The sequence below is a fragment of the Pseudochaenichthys georgianus genome, chromosome 4, assembly GCF_902827115.2.
Source record: "Pseudochaenichthys georgianus chromosome 4, fPseGeo1.2, whole genome shotgun sequence".
Lineage (NCBI taxonomy): Eukaryota > Metazoa > Chordata > Actinopteri > Perciformes > Channichthyidae > Pseudochaenichthys > Pseudochaenichthys georgianus.
The window spans coordinates 22,921,402-22,941,120 of record NC_047506.1 but is presented as its reverse complement, the minus strand read 5'-3'; the positions used below and the strand labels follow the sequence as shown (position 1 = coordinate 22,941,120).

At 39.0% G+C, this 19,719-nt stretch overlaps 1 protein-coding gene across 5 annotated transcripts in view; it reads left to right on the top strand.

The window, feature by feature from the left end:
* lrp8 (low density lipoprotein receptor-related protein 8, apolipoprotein e receptor) overlaps positions 1 to 19,719 on the top strand; it is a 194,126-nt gene that overhangs the window by 89,964 nt on the left and 84,443 nt on the right. For all 5 annotated transcript variants that reach the window (XM_034081089.2, XM_034081093.1, XM_034081090.2 and 2 more), the window contains exon 3: positions 298 to 420. In XM_034081089.2, the coding sequence (XP_033936980.1) occupies positions 298 to 420 (123 nt within the window). The remainder of the gene's footprint in view (positions 1 to 297; positions 421 to 19,719) is intronic.

The window sequence follows — 19,719 nt, the reverse complement described above, 5'->3', positions numbered from 1 at the left end:
ACAAGTTGCACTTGAACACGCTGGGTAAAGCAAAGTAGGACTGCAAAATTGGTTTGAACTTGGTTGGTGGAATTACTCTTGACTTGAAGTTAAGTTTTAATTGCTTAGCCTTGTTGACTTGTTAAGTGGATTATCAAACTTTTTGCCATGTTTCCTCACTGCTTAGTTCTTGAACACATTGTCTTCACTTGTCAGTGTGTCTAGCTTGTGTACGGGATTCAGACAATTTCGGTGTTTAATAATTTGTTGTTTCTTTTATCATAGAGTAATGTATTTTGTTATCTTTTGTCTCCACAGCAAAGAAGACATGTGCGACCACAGACTTTGCCTGTAAGAACGGACAGTGCGTCCCTGCTAGGTGGCGCTGTGACGGAGAACCAGAGTGTGCAGACGGTTCAGACGAGGCTGATGCAATCTGCAGTAAGTAGCTGACAAACTCAAATACAAACCAACTTTCACACATTGGACTAGTCTAGAATGTATTACCAGTTATTATGTGTGTTTGTATGAGTGTTGTGAATGAAAGTCTTCAACAATACACACGTTTCTAAAACCGTGTCACACACCAGCATGATGTAACTTGTCCGTCTTGTGTGTTTTAGCACAAACACTTGCACGCACTCACACATTTCCTTGAGCATAAAATACTCCCAAGGTTGCTCAGTCTCAGTGTTCCAACATTTCTCTTCTCTAGCCACTGAGCTGGCTCGCAAAAGGAAGGTTTAGATATTATTATTCATTACTGATTCCCTTAGGAATGTACTTCCTGTATATTAAATCTGTAATTTCAAAGTGCATGACGTTTTTTACTTGTTCAAAAGATGCGACGAATCAGTTACATTATTATACTGACACAGGTCTTTTCACAAAATCTCTCCTGAGATCGTAAACTTGACTTTGAACTTTGTATATTCAAGCCTCAACTTCATGGTAAAAAGGGTTTAGATAAGACACCAAAAACTTGAGTCTTCTGTGTCTTCGAAAAATATGAACTGAGTGAGAAAATACTTGAGAAATAAATGTATAAAATGTCCACTGTATGCATTGTTTTGACTCAAATTTGGGTTAAGGAGATGCTGATGGTTTTGATAGAGGATTCGGTGAGTTTTGAGATATAAATTGATGATTTTTTTCTGGATTTTAGACAGGGAAGCTTAAAAAACTATGCTCTAAAAAAATGTGTTTAAATCAATGCAATGTCCTGTTGCTTTATTAAATCATTGTAAATTCTTAGGACTAAAGACTTAAGTAAGATTAACAAACCTTGCGTAGATTGACTAAACAAAGACTTCTCATTCAGACATCTGTGTTGGCAAATTCCGCCATTGACAACAACAAATGTGGTTTATCCAGTGATGCAATCCAGGTAATATAGCGCCTACTTTAAACATTTGAATGACATGGTGACTGTCCAGAGTTGTAAAACCCTGCCTCACACTAGTAGAAGAGCTGTATTGTGTCATAACACCAACATTGTTCTGTAGTGGCTTTGACCAGGTCTCTTGCAGAGTTTAAAAGCCTTTCATTAGTAATCAGTCAAGTTGAATGGTGTTTTGTGAAAATCACAAGCAATCATCACTTTTGAATCCAGTCGGCTCCTGAGGCAGGAGAAGAATCCAGAGATAAAGTCAAATGTAGTGTCATTTCACAGGGATGAATGTCCCATCAGTGTTTCCTCCAAGATAAGTCACAGAACAGAGCAGAACTGTTGTAGAGGTCAGTCTCTCCCCTTCTGTCTTATCACTGAACTTTCCATATTGCTGTATCTACAGGTCAGCTAATTTGTACAGTTTCTATTAAGATGATTTTCGAAGAGGTGATCAAAGAGCCCTTTGAAGATTCTCAAAGTAATAAGTCAGATTTTGATAGGTCAAGGACTTGTGAGTGTGGCGTATAGATGTACATATCTATAAAGGGTATGAGTGTGCATCTGCGTAAGTGTGTCTATGGTCGATGCTTGTATTAATTATTCATCACATGGTGAATCTGTAAGTCATTTCATCAGATTAGTGGACTTGTGGTTAAGTGTCATTATATCTAATCAAGGTCGGATGCTGTGAGTCCTCTAACTTTCTCTGCCATATTGATCTTCAAAGCTGCATATGGTTGTTGGCATGCAGCAGATTGTGTGCATGCTTTTCATATAAAATAGTATAGTATAGTATATTAGATGAAAATTGCCAAAGTTAAGCCACATGGAAACAAATTATTCGATAAATTGAGTTATCTGTAGTCTTAAAAGTACATGTTATAAAATGATCCATTTATGTATTGTTTCCATTTACTACAAGTTTTATTGATTTCTTATAATGTACTTTTTTGTCAATACAAAACTCAGATTAGAGTTTAATAAAAAATAACATTTAAATGGACTAAACATACTTTTTCATTGAGTAATTGTTTCAGCTCTATTAATAATCCAATCAATTGAGTCCAAAACATATATATTTAAGTGGTAATTACCTATATAAATGTTACAATTTTGAAAATAAATCTCAGATTGCTAACAAAGCTCTACCAAGTCATTGTTCACGGATGGTTTACCAATCCAAAATATAATATAGTAGTAAGTTGTTTGGGATACAACAAGCTTCCAGTTCAGCTTTAGTAAGCCTGAGCATACCTTCGACTCTCCAAGAAGCCTCTTCCAAGAGATATTCCCAGTGTTGGTGTTTTGATAATGGAGCACAGTGTCACATGTCAGCCTATAATCCCATATAGATACAACCATGCAATGACTATGTTTCGGACCCTTGCCATGTCCTTTCACCCTCTGTTGAACATCTCTCACATCCTGTTCTCCCTCCTCCTGGTCTCCCCTGCTGTATGTCCTCCACTTTTTAAACTGAATTCAGTTGAAGTGATGCCTTTGGTTGAATTGATTTCTCTGGGAGGCAATCAATGGGCTGATCCCTAAGACCTCTAGTAGACTGCTGATTAACTATGGACCTCCAATGATGCCTCTAAAACCACAAACACACACACACAGAGATACACAGGATCCTCAGGAGTTGTCTGTAATTACACATCTGAAAATTAAACTGGGCCTCGAGGGGATTCTGGGGGAAATACTCAATCAGGTGATGCACGGAAGCATGTGCATGTCTGAACACACTGTTCTGCACAGATCAGAAGTGCAGACAGCACAAATAAACAAACAATCCACATTTTTGGATTTCATGTGGTTTATCTGATTCATTTAGTCAAACTTGAAATAGCCACAAAAGAAAAACAACTTCAAGCTTGGATAATGTGTAAATGCAATGCCTTTGTTGGTTCCAAATTGTGTGAGATAACCGTACATTTACACAACATACCCACACTAACAGGTATATAAACACATTACTATTTATAATTCACTATGAGATAAACTGTGCATGTTTTTGTGCTGTTGATCACAAAAAAAGGTTTGTTTTATTGTTTTACTCTCATAAACAATTCACATCCAGATCTTAATGAATCCTGTGCTTGTTACTAATTTAGGGAATTGTACCTGACGCTAAAGACCAAAAAATAGAGTCATTATGGACTTTCATCGGGTCATCTGTGTGTTTCTACACGTCAACTGAATTGACATAATGCGCTATGCTGTGTATGCCCATGTTCATAATCCATTTGCCAGACATCAAAAGCTCAGATTTTCTGGGTTCTAAACATTATAAAGTCGGCATCCATTTACTCTAAGTGGCATCGGAGAGATCCGGCAGTCGACAATCAGCGCTGATTAGAGGAGCTGCCTAGACACTCAGGCGTTGTTTAAACTCCATCTCTATGTGCGCACACTCTTTTGGCTCTGCTGCTGCATATCCTCCAGGGATTCAAAAGCGCTCTTCTAGTCACCCGAGCGTATCTGTGTAGATAAAGGTTATTGAACACCGAGCCACATATTGGACCAACATATGACAATATCCCAGCAGTCCCAAGTGATGCTTCAAAATGTTAAATATAGAGAGAAAAAAGCGCTTAAGCTTTGTTTGATTTGGAGGATATTTTATATTCATAACACAAAAGTCTTGTATCATCAGTGTAAGAAATCTCATCATAACAAGTATACTCATGTTTCATACTCAGAGGCATGCTGACAAAGGTTGTACAGAGAAGCCTTCCAACTCATTGGAAAACATAATGGAGGGAAAGACAAAGATAAAACCCTTCTTCTTTTATGATATGAAACCAGTCAGATTTCCATTTATGCAGTGAAGAGCCCTGTAGTCATTACCTTATTAAAAAAGTATTGTATTAGTTTAAGCAGAGTCAAATTCATGTTTAAATGTTGTAAAAATAGCTCTACGTCTTAATGACTTAGGAGTTTTTACATATCGTCTGATCAGATTTCTTTACCAACTCACCAAACACCATAGGGCATTAAAACTGCAAACTTTTCTGCTTATTTAATTCCATCTGATGAAAGCCATTCATCTGAAGACAAACTGTCAAAGCAGAGCGTCTCATCACAGCAAGACTCCTCTCCCACTTTGTGTAGCCTCGATTTATGGAGCTCATATCGAAACATTTCTAACATTTTTTTTTTCCGTATGGTAATTAAAGCAATAAAGGGGGGAACATTGAAGCCAAAATATTAAAAACTGCTACTTGTCTTGGTATGTTTTAGTCAAACAGGTATTGCAACTTATGTATTATAGAGCCTCCTGAATGTTTTAATATAGGAGGAAGCTTGGGGTGTTAATAATAAGCAATTGTTTTATGGTAAGACGGCCAATATGACAATCTGCAACATTTGAAAGTCACACTACTGTGAAGCGAGCCGTGTTTTGACAACGAAAGTTGAAACTTGCAACTCCCTTTCAACGCTCTCTTTCCTTGCTGTCATCAGTTCCACCTGTTTCCGTCCACTGGGGTGGTCTTTTCCTTATCCATGTTGCCGAGACAATAGTCAGGTCAGCGGATTATAGCATGGAGGCAGGAGGTTGTGCTAGTTAATTGTTTTGGAATATGAACGGGAAGGATCTATTGAGTTGCATTGTCGGATGGTTTCAATTTCATGCTTGAGGCAGTAGCAGCACCAGGCGTAATTTCCCAGGTGCCCCACCCACCCCAGTGTGTGTGTGTGTGTGCGTGCGTGTGCGTGTGCGTGCGTGCGTCTATCTGCCTTTACCTGTGTCTCTTATTCAGTCATCTAAAAAGATAGAAAGCCAGTGACCCGGCCATCAAAAGAGACACGTGTAGTAATACTTTATTATCTGTTATACCTTTATTATGAATAGTGTGTGTTTGGGGGTGGGGGGTGCAATCTAAGGTCAGTCTGATCTTCTACTTTAATTTCGGAAGCAGTTTAATTTGTCTTTAGTCTTTTGCTACATGTTCTTTTAATGGAAAGACTCTGTTGCCCTGAGCTGAGTTTCATTGACCTCAATATACAACTAAGAACCACACACACACACACACACACACACACACACACACACACACACACACACACACACACACACACACACACACACACACACACACACACACACACACACACACACACACACACACACACACACACACACACACACACACACACACACACTTCATAGTTGCAATCCTTCACTTTCTTTTTATCCATTGTATAATTTGATGTAAACTGTCAAAATGATCAAATGAGGCATAACAGTTTCTCAGTCAGTGTAAATGGTGAATGGAATCAATCAATCAATCAATCAATGTTTATTTATATAGCCCAATATCACAAATGTTACATTTGTCTCAGTGGTCTTCACAGTGTGTACAGAATATCAGTATGACAATACGACACCCTCTGTCCTTAGACCCTCACATCGTACAAGGAAAAACTTCCAAAGAAAACCCAGTTTAAAGGGAAAAATGGGAGAAACCTCAGGAAGAGCAACAGAGGAGGGATCCCTCTCCCAGGACGGACAGACGTGCAATAGATGCCGTGTGTAAATTGAAAAGATAATACATTTGCAACATAGGTAGTCCAAATGTTTGGAAATGCATGTGTGTATAATAGGAAGATGAATCCACGAGGATATCCATCCAGGACCGATGATCCAGGACCACAGCCACGACTCGCGATCCAGGGCTCGCGATCCAGGACACAGGACCGCAGGATCATCCATGACTCCGGATCCCAGCGTATATAGACACCAAAAAGAAAGACATTTGGGGAAGCTGGGTTAATCGGAACATGAGTGTACACGGGTATAGACAGAGAGAAGGACGAAGTAAGATGTCCCCCGACAAACTAAGCCTATATCAGCAAAACTAGGGGCTGAATCTAATCAGCCCTAACTATAAGCTTTATCAAAAAGGAAGGTCTTAAGTGCACTCTTAAAAACGGATAGGGTGTCTGCCGCCCGAACACAAACTGGAAGCTGATTCCACAAATGTGGAGCTTGATAAGAAAAGGCTCTGGCTCCCATTGTACTTTTAAAGATTCTAGGAACAACCAACAACCCTGCATTCTTGGAACGCAATGCCCTAGTAGGACAGTAGGGTATAATGAGTTCTTTAAGGTAAGATGGCGCCTGCCCATTAAGGGCTTTGTAGGCGAGAAGAAGAATTTTACATTCTATCCTGTGTTCTATAGGGAGCCAGTGTAAGGCAGCCAGAACAGGAGTAATGTGGTCCCTTTTCCTAACTCTGGTTAGTACACGAGCCGCAGCATTTTGAATCAGCTGAAGCGACTTGATTGACTTCTTGGTACTCCCTGATAATAAAGAGTTACAATAATCCAGCCTAGAAGTAACAAATGCATGGACTAGTTTCTCTGCATCGTTTTGAGGCAAGATATGCCTGATTTTTGCAATGTTACGTAGATGGAAGTAGGCGGTCCTTGAAATTGATTTTATGTGGGCGTTAAAGGATAAATCCTGATCAAATATAACACCAAGATTCCTTACAGTCTCACTGGAGGCCAAATTAATGCCATCCATAGTTAGTATGTCTTTAGATAATTTGTTTCGTAGATTCTTCGGGCCAAGTACAATAACTTCAGTTTTGGTCGTGTTTAACATCAAAAAGTTTAAGGTCATCCATGTTTTTAAGTCCTTAAGGCATTTCATCAGGCTTGATTGATAAATATAGTTGAGTATCATCCGCATAACAATGAAAGTTTACAGAATGATTCCTTATAATATTGCCTAACGGAAGCATATATAATGTGAACAAAATAGGTCCGAGCACTGAGCCCTGTGGCACTCCATGGCTAACTTTGGTTTGCGTGGAAGATTCATCGTTAACACGTACAAACTGAGAGCGTTCAGATAGATAGGACCTAAACCAGCCTAAAGCAGTTCCCTGTATGCCAACTAAGTGCTCTAGTCTTTGCAATAGGATATCATGGTCGATAGTATCAAATGCAGCACTAAGATCGAGCAAAACAAGAATAGAGACAAGTCCCTTGTCTGAGGCTATTAGAATATCATTTGTGACTTTAACCAGAGCTGTCTCTGTGCTATGATGTGTTCTAAAGCCAGACTGAAAATCTTCAAATAAATCATTGTTTTTTAAGTAATCACACAACTGTTTTGCGACCGCTTTCTCAAGAATTTTTGAGAGGAACGGAAGATTAGAAATAGGTCTATAGTTGGCTAAAACCTCTGGATCGAGGTTGTGCTTTTTAAGAAGCGGTTTTATCACTGCTACTTTGAATGATTGTGGAACATAGCCTGATAATAAAGACATATTCATAATATTTAATAAAGAAGTGCTAATTAATGGAAAAACTTCCTTCAACAGCTTAGTTGGAATTGGGTCTAACATGCACGTTGATGGTTTAGAAGAGAGAATCATTGAATGTAATTGTTCAAGGTTAATGGCTGAAAAGCATTCTAGTTTACTATCTAGTGTAATATTAGAACTTACGATTCCGGGAGCTGTTGATAACACTATACTGGTCGAAGGCAAGAGGTCATTAATTTTGTTTCTAAGAGTAACAATTTTATCGTTAAAAAAGCACATAAAATCATTACTACTGAGTGCTAAGGGAATAGAAGGCTCAATCGAGCTGTGGCTCTCTGTCAGCCTGGCTACAGTGCTGAAAAGAAATCTTGCATTATTCTTATTCTCATCTATTAATGAAGAGTAGTAGGCTGCTCTCGCTTTACGCAGTGCTTTCTTATATTCATTGAGAGTAATATGCCAAATTAAACGAGATTCTTCAAGTTTAGTGGAACGCCATATCCTTTCAAGTTGTCTAGACTTTTGCTTTATTTTGCGAGTTTCGGCATTATGCCATGGAGCTAATCTATGTTGTTTTATTTTCTTCTTTTTCAAAGGAGCAACAGAGTCTAATTTTATTCGCAGCGCATCTATAGCACTATCAACAACATGATCAATTTGGGGTGGTGTACATTTTGTATAAGTTTCCTCCCCTACATGCAGACATGCTATCGAGTTAAGTATTGGTTGAATCTCTTCCTTAAATGTGGCTATAGCACTAACAGATAGGTTTCTGCTGCAAGAGCTTTTGACTAATGCTTTGTAGTCTAGTAACAGTACTTCAAAAGTTACTAAGAAATGGTCGGATAAAGCAGGATTATGCGGTTCGACTAATAGTTGCTCAATTTCAATACCATAAGTCAGAACAAGGTCGAGAGTGTGATTATAACAGTGGGTTGGTTTATTTACACTCTGACAGAAACCAACAGAATCTAATATAGAGTTAAATGCAACAGTAAGGCTATTTTTATCATCGTCAACATGAATATTAAAGTCACCTACGATAATTACTTTGTCTGTTTTAAGAACCAAAGTTGATAAAAACTCAGAGAATTCTGATAAGAATTCTGAATAAGGACCTGGTGCACGATACACTGTAACAAATAAGATTGGCTGCAAAGTTTTCCAGGTCGGATGCGTAAGACTAAAAACGAGGCTTTCAAAAGAGGTATAATTACATTTTGGTTTAGTATTGATAAGTAAACTTGAGTCAAAGATTGCTGCAACTCCACCTCCTCGGCCCGTGCCTCGAGCAATATGAGTGTTAACATGGCTGGGTGGAGTGGCCTCATTTATGCTGGAATCAGTGGGTGATTAGGGTTGGAAAGTTCAAAAAGTGTTTTTCCTTTTGATTGTCAGTTCTTGTTGCGAGTTACCCGCCCAACCACTGGGAGACATATTTTATGTAGCAGACTGTGTGAGCATCACCAAACTATAGGCTCTGAGATACTTTTGTATCTTCTTCATGTCTTAAAATGGTTTCACACTTTAAGTCGCACGCACTTATCTGTCATGCTTTAAGTCGAGAAAGGGAACCGTCAGGTATACTATTCAAGGGATGCTGCAATTATTGACATCCTGTGGTGGTTGCTTTGTTTATTACTACATATTTAATTCCTTGTGATGACAACCATTCATCTAAAGTCACAACATGTCAAAGCAGAGCCTCTCATCACGGCACAAGGTCTCTCCCACTTAGTTTTGCTTTGATTTATAGATGTAATATTCAAATCCCTGCTGACTTCAGTTTCATATGGTAATTAAAGCAATGCAGAAGAGAAAACTAGCTAATATATTTATGCTAGGTTAATTTTGACAAATCATTTAAATGTTTCACTCTCTATATTTTTGGGACCTTTGCAAAATATCTAATATTCCTTATCAGCAGATGGAGTGGGATCAATGCCATTTGAAGTCATCCAAGTGGCTACTGTGTTAAGCATTTGAGTATATTCTTGATATTGTGAAAAATGTGGGATAGTGTTGAAAGTTCCAGTAATAGAGAATGGGTCGACCTTGAGATGTTTTGTCAAGGTCAAACATATCTTTCAGTATTTCTCTGGTTACACTTAGAGATTGTGGTCAAGGTTAAAAGACCCCAACATTGACTGAAACAGGATTTCAAACTGCAGTCTCTGGTGTCAAAATCACAAGCTTGTCCAAATGCTTCAAAATGTTGAATAGAGAGAGAAAGCTCATCAATTTCATGTTCCCCCAGGCATATTTCATACACAAAGGCTGTACTCATTGTGAAAACATAAAGGGGGGAAAGACCAATACAAATGATCAGTTTGATAACATGAACTAATCTCATGTCGCACACAGTTGAGCATTGTAAGATAACAAATCTGCTTTTATGATATGAAATGCTGAAAAACATCCCAGTTCTTAGTAATAGTCATATTGTAAGCCCATTTCTTTTTTTGCCTCATGTGCATTGTTCTGCTTATCTTGCTATCTTGTGGCATCTCATTAACTACAAACGTCTTTACCTTGATGTATGTCAGTAATAAGGTAAAGTGTATTGATCCCTTAAGGAAGATCCAGAATAGCCACCTATCTTAACCACAACATGCTCGATAAGAAATACCCCAGACATTAAAAGACACATTGTGTTTCAGCATAATGGCCATTCTGCAGTTATGACACAGAGAGGAAGTCCTGGGAGACACACCAAATATATGAGAACACTTAAACCTTTATTTATCACAGCCTGCAAGTGGTCATTATGGGTCTAACTAGAAGCAGCACAGAGGAAACCAATAGTTTAAGTGATACAGTATATTTCATAAACAAATGATATGAACATTTGTAACCCTAGTGTTGTGGTCGTGTGTGGCTGGAAGAGCTGTTTACATCAATCTTGCTTTATTGTGTTTACACTGTAGTGTACATGGCAATCAAACAGGAAAAAAACCTACGCAGCAGCAGCAGCCACCTCGTGATTTATTTTGTCAATTCCATTCTTCCGTTCAATTCCTGACCCTTGATCTTGGCTGGTTGAGATTGATTGGTGGTCAATATGTTTTTGCTCTCAGGGGGTGTCTTGTCGAGCTTGAACTGCCTGATGGGATTGCTTTTGCTACTGTCTGGTCATGTTTGATGGCAATTATGTTTTCATCTTTTTCTTTGTCATCTTAATTAGTCGGGCTCAAAAAATCCAACTCTTTCTTCGTTACAATTTCATTTATCTTCCTTGTCACTCTCAGGAGACTGAAAAGGTGTGGTTAAAAATATGTGTGTATTAGGTCAGAAGCTTTATACAGTATATGGTCAGAAGGCAGTTCGGTGGCAATAAAGCAGTCAGTTATTCTTTGCCTTTTTACATTTGATATAATATAATAGAGCCTATACAAATATGATTTGTGTAGAAGTTGTTTATTTTATTATACCCATAGAGACATGCAGACAGGCTGTAGAGTTATTGTTTTCAGACATTCTCTGTGGGTTTCCACATTTCACTCTCACTAAAATCAATAGTGCAGGAAATTGTTTTGCCAGAATTAATCAACATTCTGATGTTTTGGAGGACACTAAACTTGCTAAAGCGTGCAATTTAACTGAGCTCAACTTACAGGGCAATGACTTTAAAGGCATCTTTACAGCCAGTAAAGAATAATAGTCCATTCAGAAGCCTGTTCAGTCAGAAATATGCTCTTCACGTAATTTGCCTGCCTGTTTTATATGTCACCCTGCCTACAGTATGTGACCTGATACAGTCTTCGGACCTGACCCAGCCTTTGAATAAACTGCCACAGAGGATATCATCTCAGAGTGTGCCCTACTCTGTGCATCCCAAACTCCCTCTCCTTCCTGGTGTCTGCCTCCCTCTCATGCAATCATTAGTTGAGATGTGGCACTATAGCCACTGGCGGTAGTTTTAATGCCCAATGTGTCGTCTACTAAACAACCATTAAGAGGGGCCTGTTGTAAGAAAATGGCAATTTCCTATGAGAGCGCTGGTGTCACGCTGTATTTCTTCCCCCTTTGGCACTGACAGAGCCACAGTCTAGACTGTGCTAATGGTTCCACATTTAACAAGCCTTCTTCATCCTCACACAGCTTGAGACAGACAGTGACACGGAGAGAGGGCATTAACTCAAATCTCAGTCATATAAACTGACTCCCTAGGGGTACGTTTGTGCACTAATCTGCAAATTAGTGGCAATAACGAAAATAAAGCTTTTATATTTTATGAAATAAGATTAATAAGGAATTGCTCCATCTGGAAAGAAAACACAAGGGAAGGCTTAAAATAACTGCATTTTTCTATATTATCGCTAAATGTATGTACTTGCTTCTGTTGTTTCTTTAACATGTCACTGTTAAATGCTTCCACATTCGAAAACTAGAAGGAAAGATTTAAAAAGAAATTGGTACTTCATTGGTGCAATTAGCCACAGTATTGTTAGGTTAGCATCCATGTCACAGCCGTTGTTATTTGTCTTGACAGTAGCTTTATGAAACGCCACAAGGTACTCATAGATCAGGAGACTAATTATTGAATTCTCACTGATTAACATTTAATTTCCAAAAGTTCGGAAATGTTCATAAAACATGCTTCATCATTTGATGGCATCATAATTTCCGTCTTCTATCTGAAAACTGTTATTGAACGTTGGTTTTCTGACTCTCTTTAGGTGTTTTCTCAAGCTCCCTGCGTTTATGTGTGTAATGTTACTCTGCTGCATGGCTTTTATTGTGTTTTATTCGCTTCACACTACTTTCCTTTCATCTGTCCTTTCTCTTGACTTTGATGTCTTTTTTCAAGCATACTCCCCCCTCTCACTACATCAGGGCAAGAGTAATAAGAGATCAGTGTTCCAATGAAAGCCACTAATCAACACTAACCTTCATTTAAAATGTAATCTAATATTAACTAAATTTGCCCTTTCCATAAATTGGATTTTACATCTGAAGGACAAGGCGGTGGGATTGGGGGGCTGAGTAGAGTAGAGGTGGTCAAAAGTTATCGTTTATATTTAGTGCCAAGGGGTCGACCGACCAAAGCATACCCAAAGTTTCCATTAAATTGAATGGAAGTCAACACCTATAGCTTCTGCCTATTCGGGCCGGACCCACTTTCTCCTTAGAAACCAGGCAATTCCAGCGCAGATCTGCAGTCATGTGAATGCAGCTTCATATTAATATTGCGTCCAATGACATTCTATAGCCACATTTCCTTCTTAATTTAAAACAATGTAAACCACTCTCTGGTCTTTTCCAACTCCCTCTCAAAGTGTTGGGGAATAGATAGATCATAGATATCTACCTTTTGCCCTCTGACGTTTATTACCAACCCTCGTATCTCCCTTAAGGAAGGGGCTGCTTCAGCCATATGTTGTTGTTACCAGTTTATGACCGGGCAACTCTCGGTCTGGTTTATTGTTGTGGGTACACTAGAACACTTCCTTCTTGGGGTTTGTGGACTCCAAGGTGTGAAATCTTCGAGGCCATAAGCGTCAGCCGCAAGTAATTCAGTGTCCCCAGCTGTTTAGTCTATCTGGCCTAAGAATGTTGATTACCCTCTCCAAACTAGTTAAAAGGTATATCTAGAGACAGGCGCTTCAGAATTGACGTGGCAACTCTACCGTGTAGTCAGAACCTCTGACTCTGGACTTGTTTTGTGAATTCTCCGGCCGAAGCTCCAAATAAACCATCAGTGTTTGACATCAAAGCGCCAGCTCTCCCCATGTCTCCTTTTGAGTCGGTGACTCCTCCTGCATTGCTACACAGAAGTTTCCCCACAAAAAGCCTACCTCATATTTACTGGCCATGTATCATCATGCTTCAGTTCATGGTCTCCGGTGTAAGGATATGCAAAGTGCCACACTCATGCATTCACACATACATATATTATGCACCCATGCTTATGAACAACACACCACTGCAGTCATGCATACACAAATATATGTAATCACACGAGAACACATACTCACCTTAACTCATGCATACACTGATGATGCCCATGTGCCCATACACTTATTCCATCTCCAAAATAACTTGCATGAAGTAATTGTGAGTAAGATGTGAGAATGCTGGAAAAAACATTATTTTCCTTCACATTGCGTGTGATGTGAGAGTTGACCCTATAAGAAGAAACAATTGTCATTGACCTGTGAAGTCAGTGCATCATGTCCTGTGGGTCCATCAAGTAGTTTTATTAATGTTCTTTACTTGACAGCTCACACTAACCCCCTGAGGCAAACTCATGTAAAAAACACGCAATCATTTCAAGGAGGAAGATCAGTATTTTTAGAACCTTTCTGAAGATAATAATAAAAACAATGCCCATACAACTTCTTAGAGCCCAAGGTAACATCTTAACATTTCTTTTATTTCTACCAAAACCCACAAATAATCCGTTACCAACAATATAATACAAAGAAAGCTACAAATCCTCTCATCTGAGGAGTTGAAACCAAGAGAATGTCACTGCAAATGCTAGTAAACAAATTAAACAGGTTTTTAAATAGTTGACTATTTTTCTGTAGGAACATTAATCATATCATGTCAGTTCTAATATGCAATTAAGAAATATGTTATAACATTTGAGATAAAGACTGTTTTTTGTAACTACTCTAAGTATTCTTTAAACATGTTGCCTGACCAGAGGTTAGGGAAATAAATAAACTAAAGGTAACTGCATTTCAAATGGTCTAAACCCTATGGAGTTGAATATCCGTAAGTGTCCGACACTCCCAGAACCATTACAATTCTTAATGTATTTGAACAAGCCTGTGAAAACAAGACCACTGTTTGAAACGAGGTTAATGGGCGTAACCATGAGGATATGAGCCAATGCAACCAATCAAACCGTTAGACTTGCAGAGTCCTTTACAAGCCGAATAATTGGCTGATCCATACATCTTCGGTCTTGTATGAATCATTGATGCAGATGAGAGCACTGTTAGCTTAAGGCTCCCCCGCCTCCTTTCTTTTGTCTATTCAAGTCTTCTCTTCTCCTTTATAAAGGTTAAGTGACTAAAATAAAAGGATTTCATTCATGCAGTGCAAGTTCTGAAGGAGTTTAACAATTCATCTTCCTGGATTTATTTGAATGAAATTGCAAACACTGAAATTGCAAACAGCAAAATAATAATATACTACTGAATGGATAACAGGGTAACCTGTGGAGATATAATGCACATAATTGTATGTGTGTGTCCTTTGGTTGTGTATTAAAGCACATTGGTGTGTGTGTGTTTGTATAAATGTTTAAGAGATGAGTAGGTGAGTGGACAGATGAGGATTGTACTCCACTGTGTGTTTGTATGTCCTCAGGTCATCAGTAGCCCCAATTTGATCAGATTCCAAGCCAATACCTCTGCGTCTCTCGCTATGCAGCTTCATCCAATTACCTTGGTCCTAGTCTGTCCCTGCACTAATACTCTCCATCCAGTGACCAATATCTGAGCCTAACCTCCCCCTCTTACATCTCACTCTGTTTCCTTTGTTTTTCCCTCCATTATTCCCTCCCTCTTATTCCTTGAGGAACAACATTAGTAATGTTTAACAACAGTCCATCAAAATGAACACATTGGGACCTTTCAGAGAGGTAGTTCACAAACCACGCCACTGCATGGCTGGATATGCCAATACTGACCAGCCTCTGCTTCAAAATGCGATGATCGACGGTGTCAAACGCTTTGGACAGGTCAATAAATAGAGCTGCACAACTCTGCTTATTATCTAATACACTCGCCACATCATTCACCACTTTCATTGTGGCAGTGATGGTGCTTTCTGAAGCCTGACTGATGTTTAGACAGGATGGCATTTGTACATAAAAACACCTGTTCACTCACTAGGCGTTCAAGAACCTTAGCCAGAACTGATCATTTAGAGATGGGCCTATAATTATTTAAGAAAGTGGCCTCCCCACCTTTTAGTAGAGGCAGGACATACGCTGACTTCCACAATTTTGGAATTGTGTTTGTGCTGAGGGAGAGGTTAAAAAGAGGTGGAGCAATAAAATCTGCAGCTATCTTTAAAAAGAAAGGTTCTACGTTGTCCGGACCGGCCGGTTTCTTAGGATCTAACGTAGTTACAGACTGTGGTGTTCACAGAAGCAGAGTTAGTGACAGAATCAAATAGAGAACCACAGGACACAAAATGCTCATTAAAACAATTTAACATAGTGGCCCTGTCCGATATAGTGCCAGATGCTGTGGTAATGCACGGAGGTAGCTCATTACGGATATCGATTGTATGGCTTTCCAACATTATTCAGGTTCTTTGTGGTTACCGACATATAATACTTAGACTTAGCACTTTTTATTTGTGAAGTAAAGCTATTTCTTAGCTGCCTAAAGCGTAGCCATTCTACCTCTGAGCCTGATTTCCTAGCCTTTGCCCAGGCCTTGTTTCTCTCATGTAGGAGACTAGATCAAAATAAGGTCAAAATAAATAACTCCACATCTCTCCCTCTGCACCTCAGTATAGGAGCTCCACAAGGCTGTGTCCTATCCCCCTGGTTATTCTCACTCTACACAAACCAACTCACATCTCAGCACCCCACAGTCAACATATATAAATACGCAGATGACACAACAATAACAGGACTCATCTCAAATAATAATGAAACACAATACCTCACTCAGATCCATCAAGCAGTCACCTGGTGCTCAGAAAACAACCTCCTACTTAACACAGCAAAAACCCAAGAAATAATCATCGACTTCAGGCGAAAGCCACAGCCCAAATCACCTCTATCTATCTCCGGCAAACTCATTTCCACCACAGAATGTTACGGTCTCAGGCACTTAGGATGTTGGACCCAATTGCAGACAGGGAGACAGAGGTAAAGTACTGGTAAAATACTTTATTTTTCCAAAAAAAAACACGATGAACAAAAAAAGGTCACTAACTAATCTCAGGATGAGATGACAAAAAATGAGACCAAAAGGAAAATTGCGAGGAACAAAACTATTCTTGAGCACAAAAAAGCATAGACCTGACCATGGCAAGAGACAATACGAACTGACACTGAGAGACAGGGGAATTTAAACACAGGATAACTAGACACAGGTGGGAACAATCAGGGGCGGGGCTGACACTGATGAGCACAGGAGACACACAAGGAGTGACAGGTGAAAACACTCAGGAAATTAGACACACCAGGGAAACTAACGACAGACATGAAAACACAGGGAAAAGAGACCAGACAATATACAGGGAGGAAACATGACAAGGAGAACGGAAAAACACCCACACCTAGACATAGAAACGTGACATGACAAAATAATCCTGACACAGAATCACTCAAATGTCTTGGCACTCACATAAGCAATAACCTCAAATGGAAGACCAACACAGACCACATCTACAAAAAAGCCAACCAAAGGCTATTCTTTCTGCGGCAGCTCAAGAAATACAGAGTGAGGAAACATCTCCTAATCCAGTTCTACACAGCCATCATCCAAAGCATCCTCACATCATCCATCACAGTCTGGTACATCAGTTCAGACAACCTCTCCCGGAATAAACTTCAACGTATCATCAATAAAGCATTAAAAATCACCTGCAGTCCCCTTCCATCACTCGAATCACTTCACCATCACCACTCCCACCCAGGTCACTATGTCTTCCAACGTCTGCCCTCAGGGAGGCGCTACAGGTCACTGTCCGCCAAAACCGCCCGCTTCAAAAACAGCTTTTTCCCCTTTGCAATACGGACACTAAATGGACTCTAAATAACCCCAATGAACAATAACAATCCACCACACCTTGAACTTTATGTTATGATATGTATTCACCCTGTGCTGTGTGTTGTACTTTTTATTGTCTGTTTATTGTATGTTGAATTGTATGGAAAAAGCTGTAATACTCTGCACTGAACACAAATTCCACCAGCCTGGCTGTGTGGTCATTAAAGATTCTAATCTAATCTAATCTAATCTAATCTAGATAATTCAGCAGCAAACCAAGGTATTGATTTGAGGGATGCCTTGGCCTTGCTCTTCCTGCAAAGTAGCCAAGCAATGAAAGTCTACTGTCCTCAAGCAGCCACTCCCCAATTTATGGTGCAACCTCATGGCTGAAACTTAACTTTAAGTATGCTATTTCACAGACGATCATCTTGTTATGGACCCACTGTTAGAAATAATTGATGAAGTGTCACATGGAGGACATAAGTGCAATATTCTCATTCTCTTACTGCACTACAAACATTAATACACTCATTATCTTGAGGCATTAGTGAAACTCATGATGTCCACGTTGATTTGTACTGTAATGATTCTTACAACTAGATTTTACTGAAGGGAAAAAAATAAGAGTTGTAACCCTGCATTTTTTTTTGTAAATATTGAATCTATTTAAATTTGAAGTGTGTGGAGTATTGAGTGATATTAAAATTACACTACTGATAGTGCTTTATCAGTAGTGTGAAGAAGGCTTGTTTTTGAATGAAAAACAATAATATACTAATATACAAAATTATAACCCCAAAAATATCTGAAGACAGATGCACATATATAAAAGTGTAAAGACTGGAGATGCCTATGTTGTAATACACAGGCAAGGAGGGGAAGCGATTGTTGTGCATAGCCTAACAACAAAATAACATTCCCTCTTTTTATTTTACACTTGTTGTCTACTTATCTAAACAAAAGTATAAAAGTCACTTTGGGCTCTGAATAGGAATGAACATCTTGACCTGGGACCTCTATGTGTGGGAAACCCTGATTGAGGCAAAGAGAAAGAGAAGAACTGAATATAGAGTTAATTTAGTACAAATTACTTTGAAATTCATATTCAATTCAATAATCTTGTTGTAATTGCCCAATACAGCATCATGTGGAGCCAATTTGTATTCACAGCAGTGCAGAGTATTTGGGCATTCAAAATATTCCACCAATGTGACGAGACACGGTTTTTGGGTGTTTGCATAAAAATACATTAAAGCATGTACTGTACATCATCAATCTGCACTGTGCTGTCAGGGCATGGGGAATTCAGTGTACCTTCAAGCATTTTAGATTCATGGCACTATAATGCTTTATGCCAGCAGAGGGTGAATCATCCATATGCTTACATTCAACATGTGCCATATTAACACATACGCTCCTCCCATGTCCCTTTGTTTTTGACGTGATGTCTCACTGTGGCAGACAGTGACTTAAGAATGACTTGTATTACCTCCCAACCTTAAACACACACCTCATGATTAATACATTACTTTAGCATTAGCCTCCGGGGCTACGAGCCGTCTGAATCAATCACCTGGGAGGCAAGCTTTGATGCTAGGCAGACGTTTTGAGAGTGGACATGGTGGCACGCTTCAATCCTCCAATCCCCACCCTCCTTGTGAAGGGAAATTAAGAGGGTAGTTAATCAAAAGTTCATTAGCATACAGCGCCTTGCTCAGTCCACCCCTATATACCCTGCTCATAATGGCCACTTAGGCAGGTCATGTGAGAGGAATAACAAGTCTATACTATAGACAAAGGTCTGTACCAATCCTGGTTGTCGACTCTTTTGACTTAAAAGACTGCATCGTCCCCTACAGTATGTGCTAAATGAGTTTTCTCACCCTAGTACCAGCAAAGCCTATATCAATTCAGCTGCACATATTTCAAAATATTAAGGCAGAAATTGAAATTTGTTTACATAATACATTTAATTAAAGTCAACTTTTCAGTTTTTTCAGTGTGCACCATATCAATAGGATAATTAAATTGTCAATGACATAAGTCTTTGTATGTTTGCTTGTAGCCAATGTAATAGTGTGTGCCAGTTCACTTGACTTTAATTGTGGGATTCGCATAAGATCTTGGGGCTATTCAAATAAAATATGTTTAGTGATCTGGTTTGCAGAATTCAGTTAACTGCATATCGTCAGGTCATTGTATTAATTTTTAACATAAAATCATTAGTGTGAGAGCACGGTATTGAATAGGGCTATAAGTAAGTCTGTATAAGTACAGTCCATTTACCATTTACCATGTTAAAATTATAGTTCCATCAGTTTCACATACTGACAGGAAAATGACTGCTAACACAGGGCAACTGTGAATTAAATGCGTC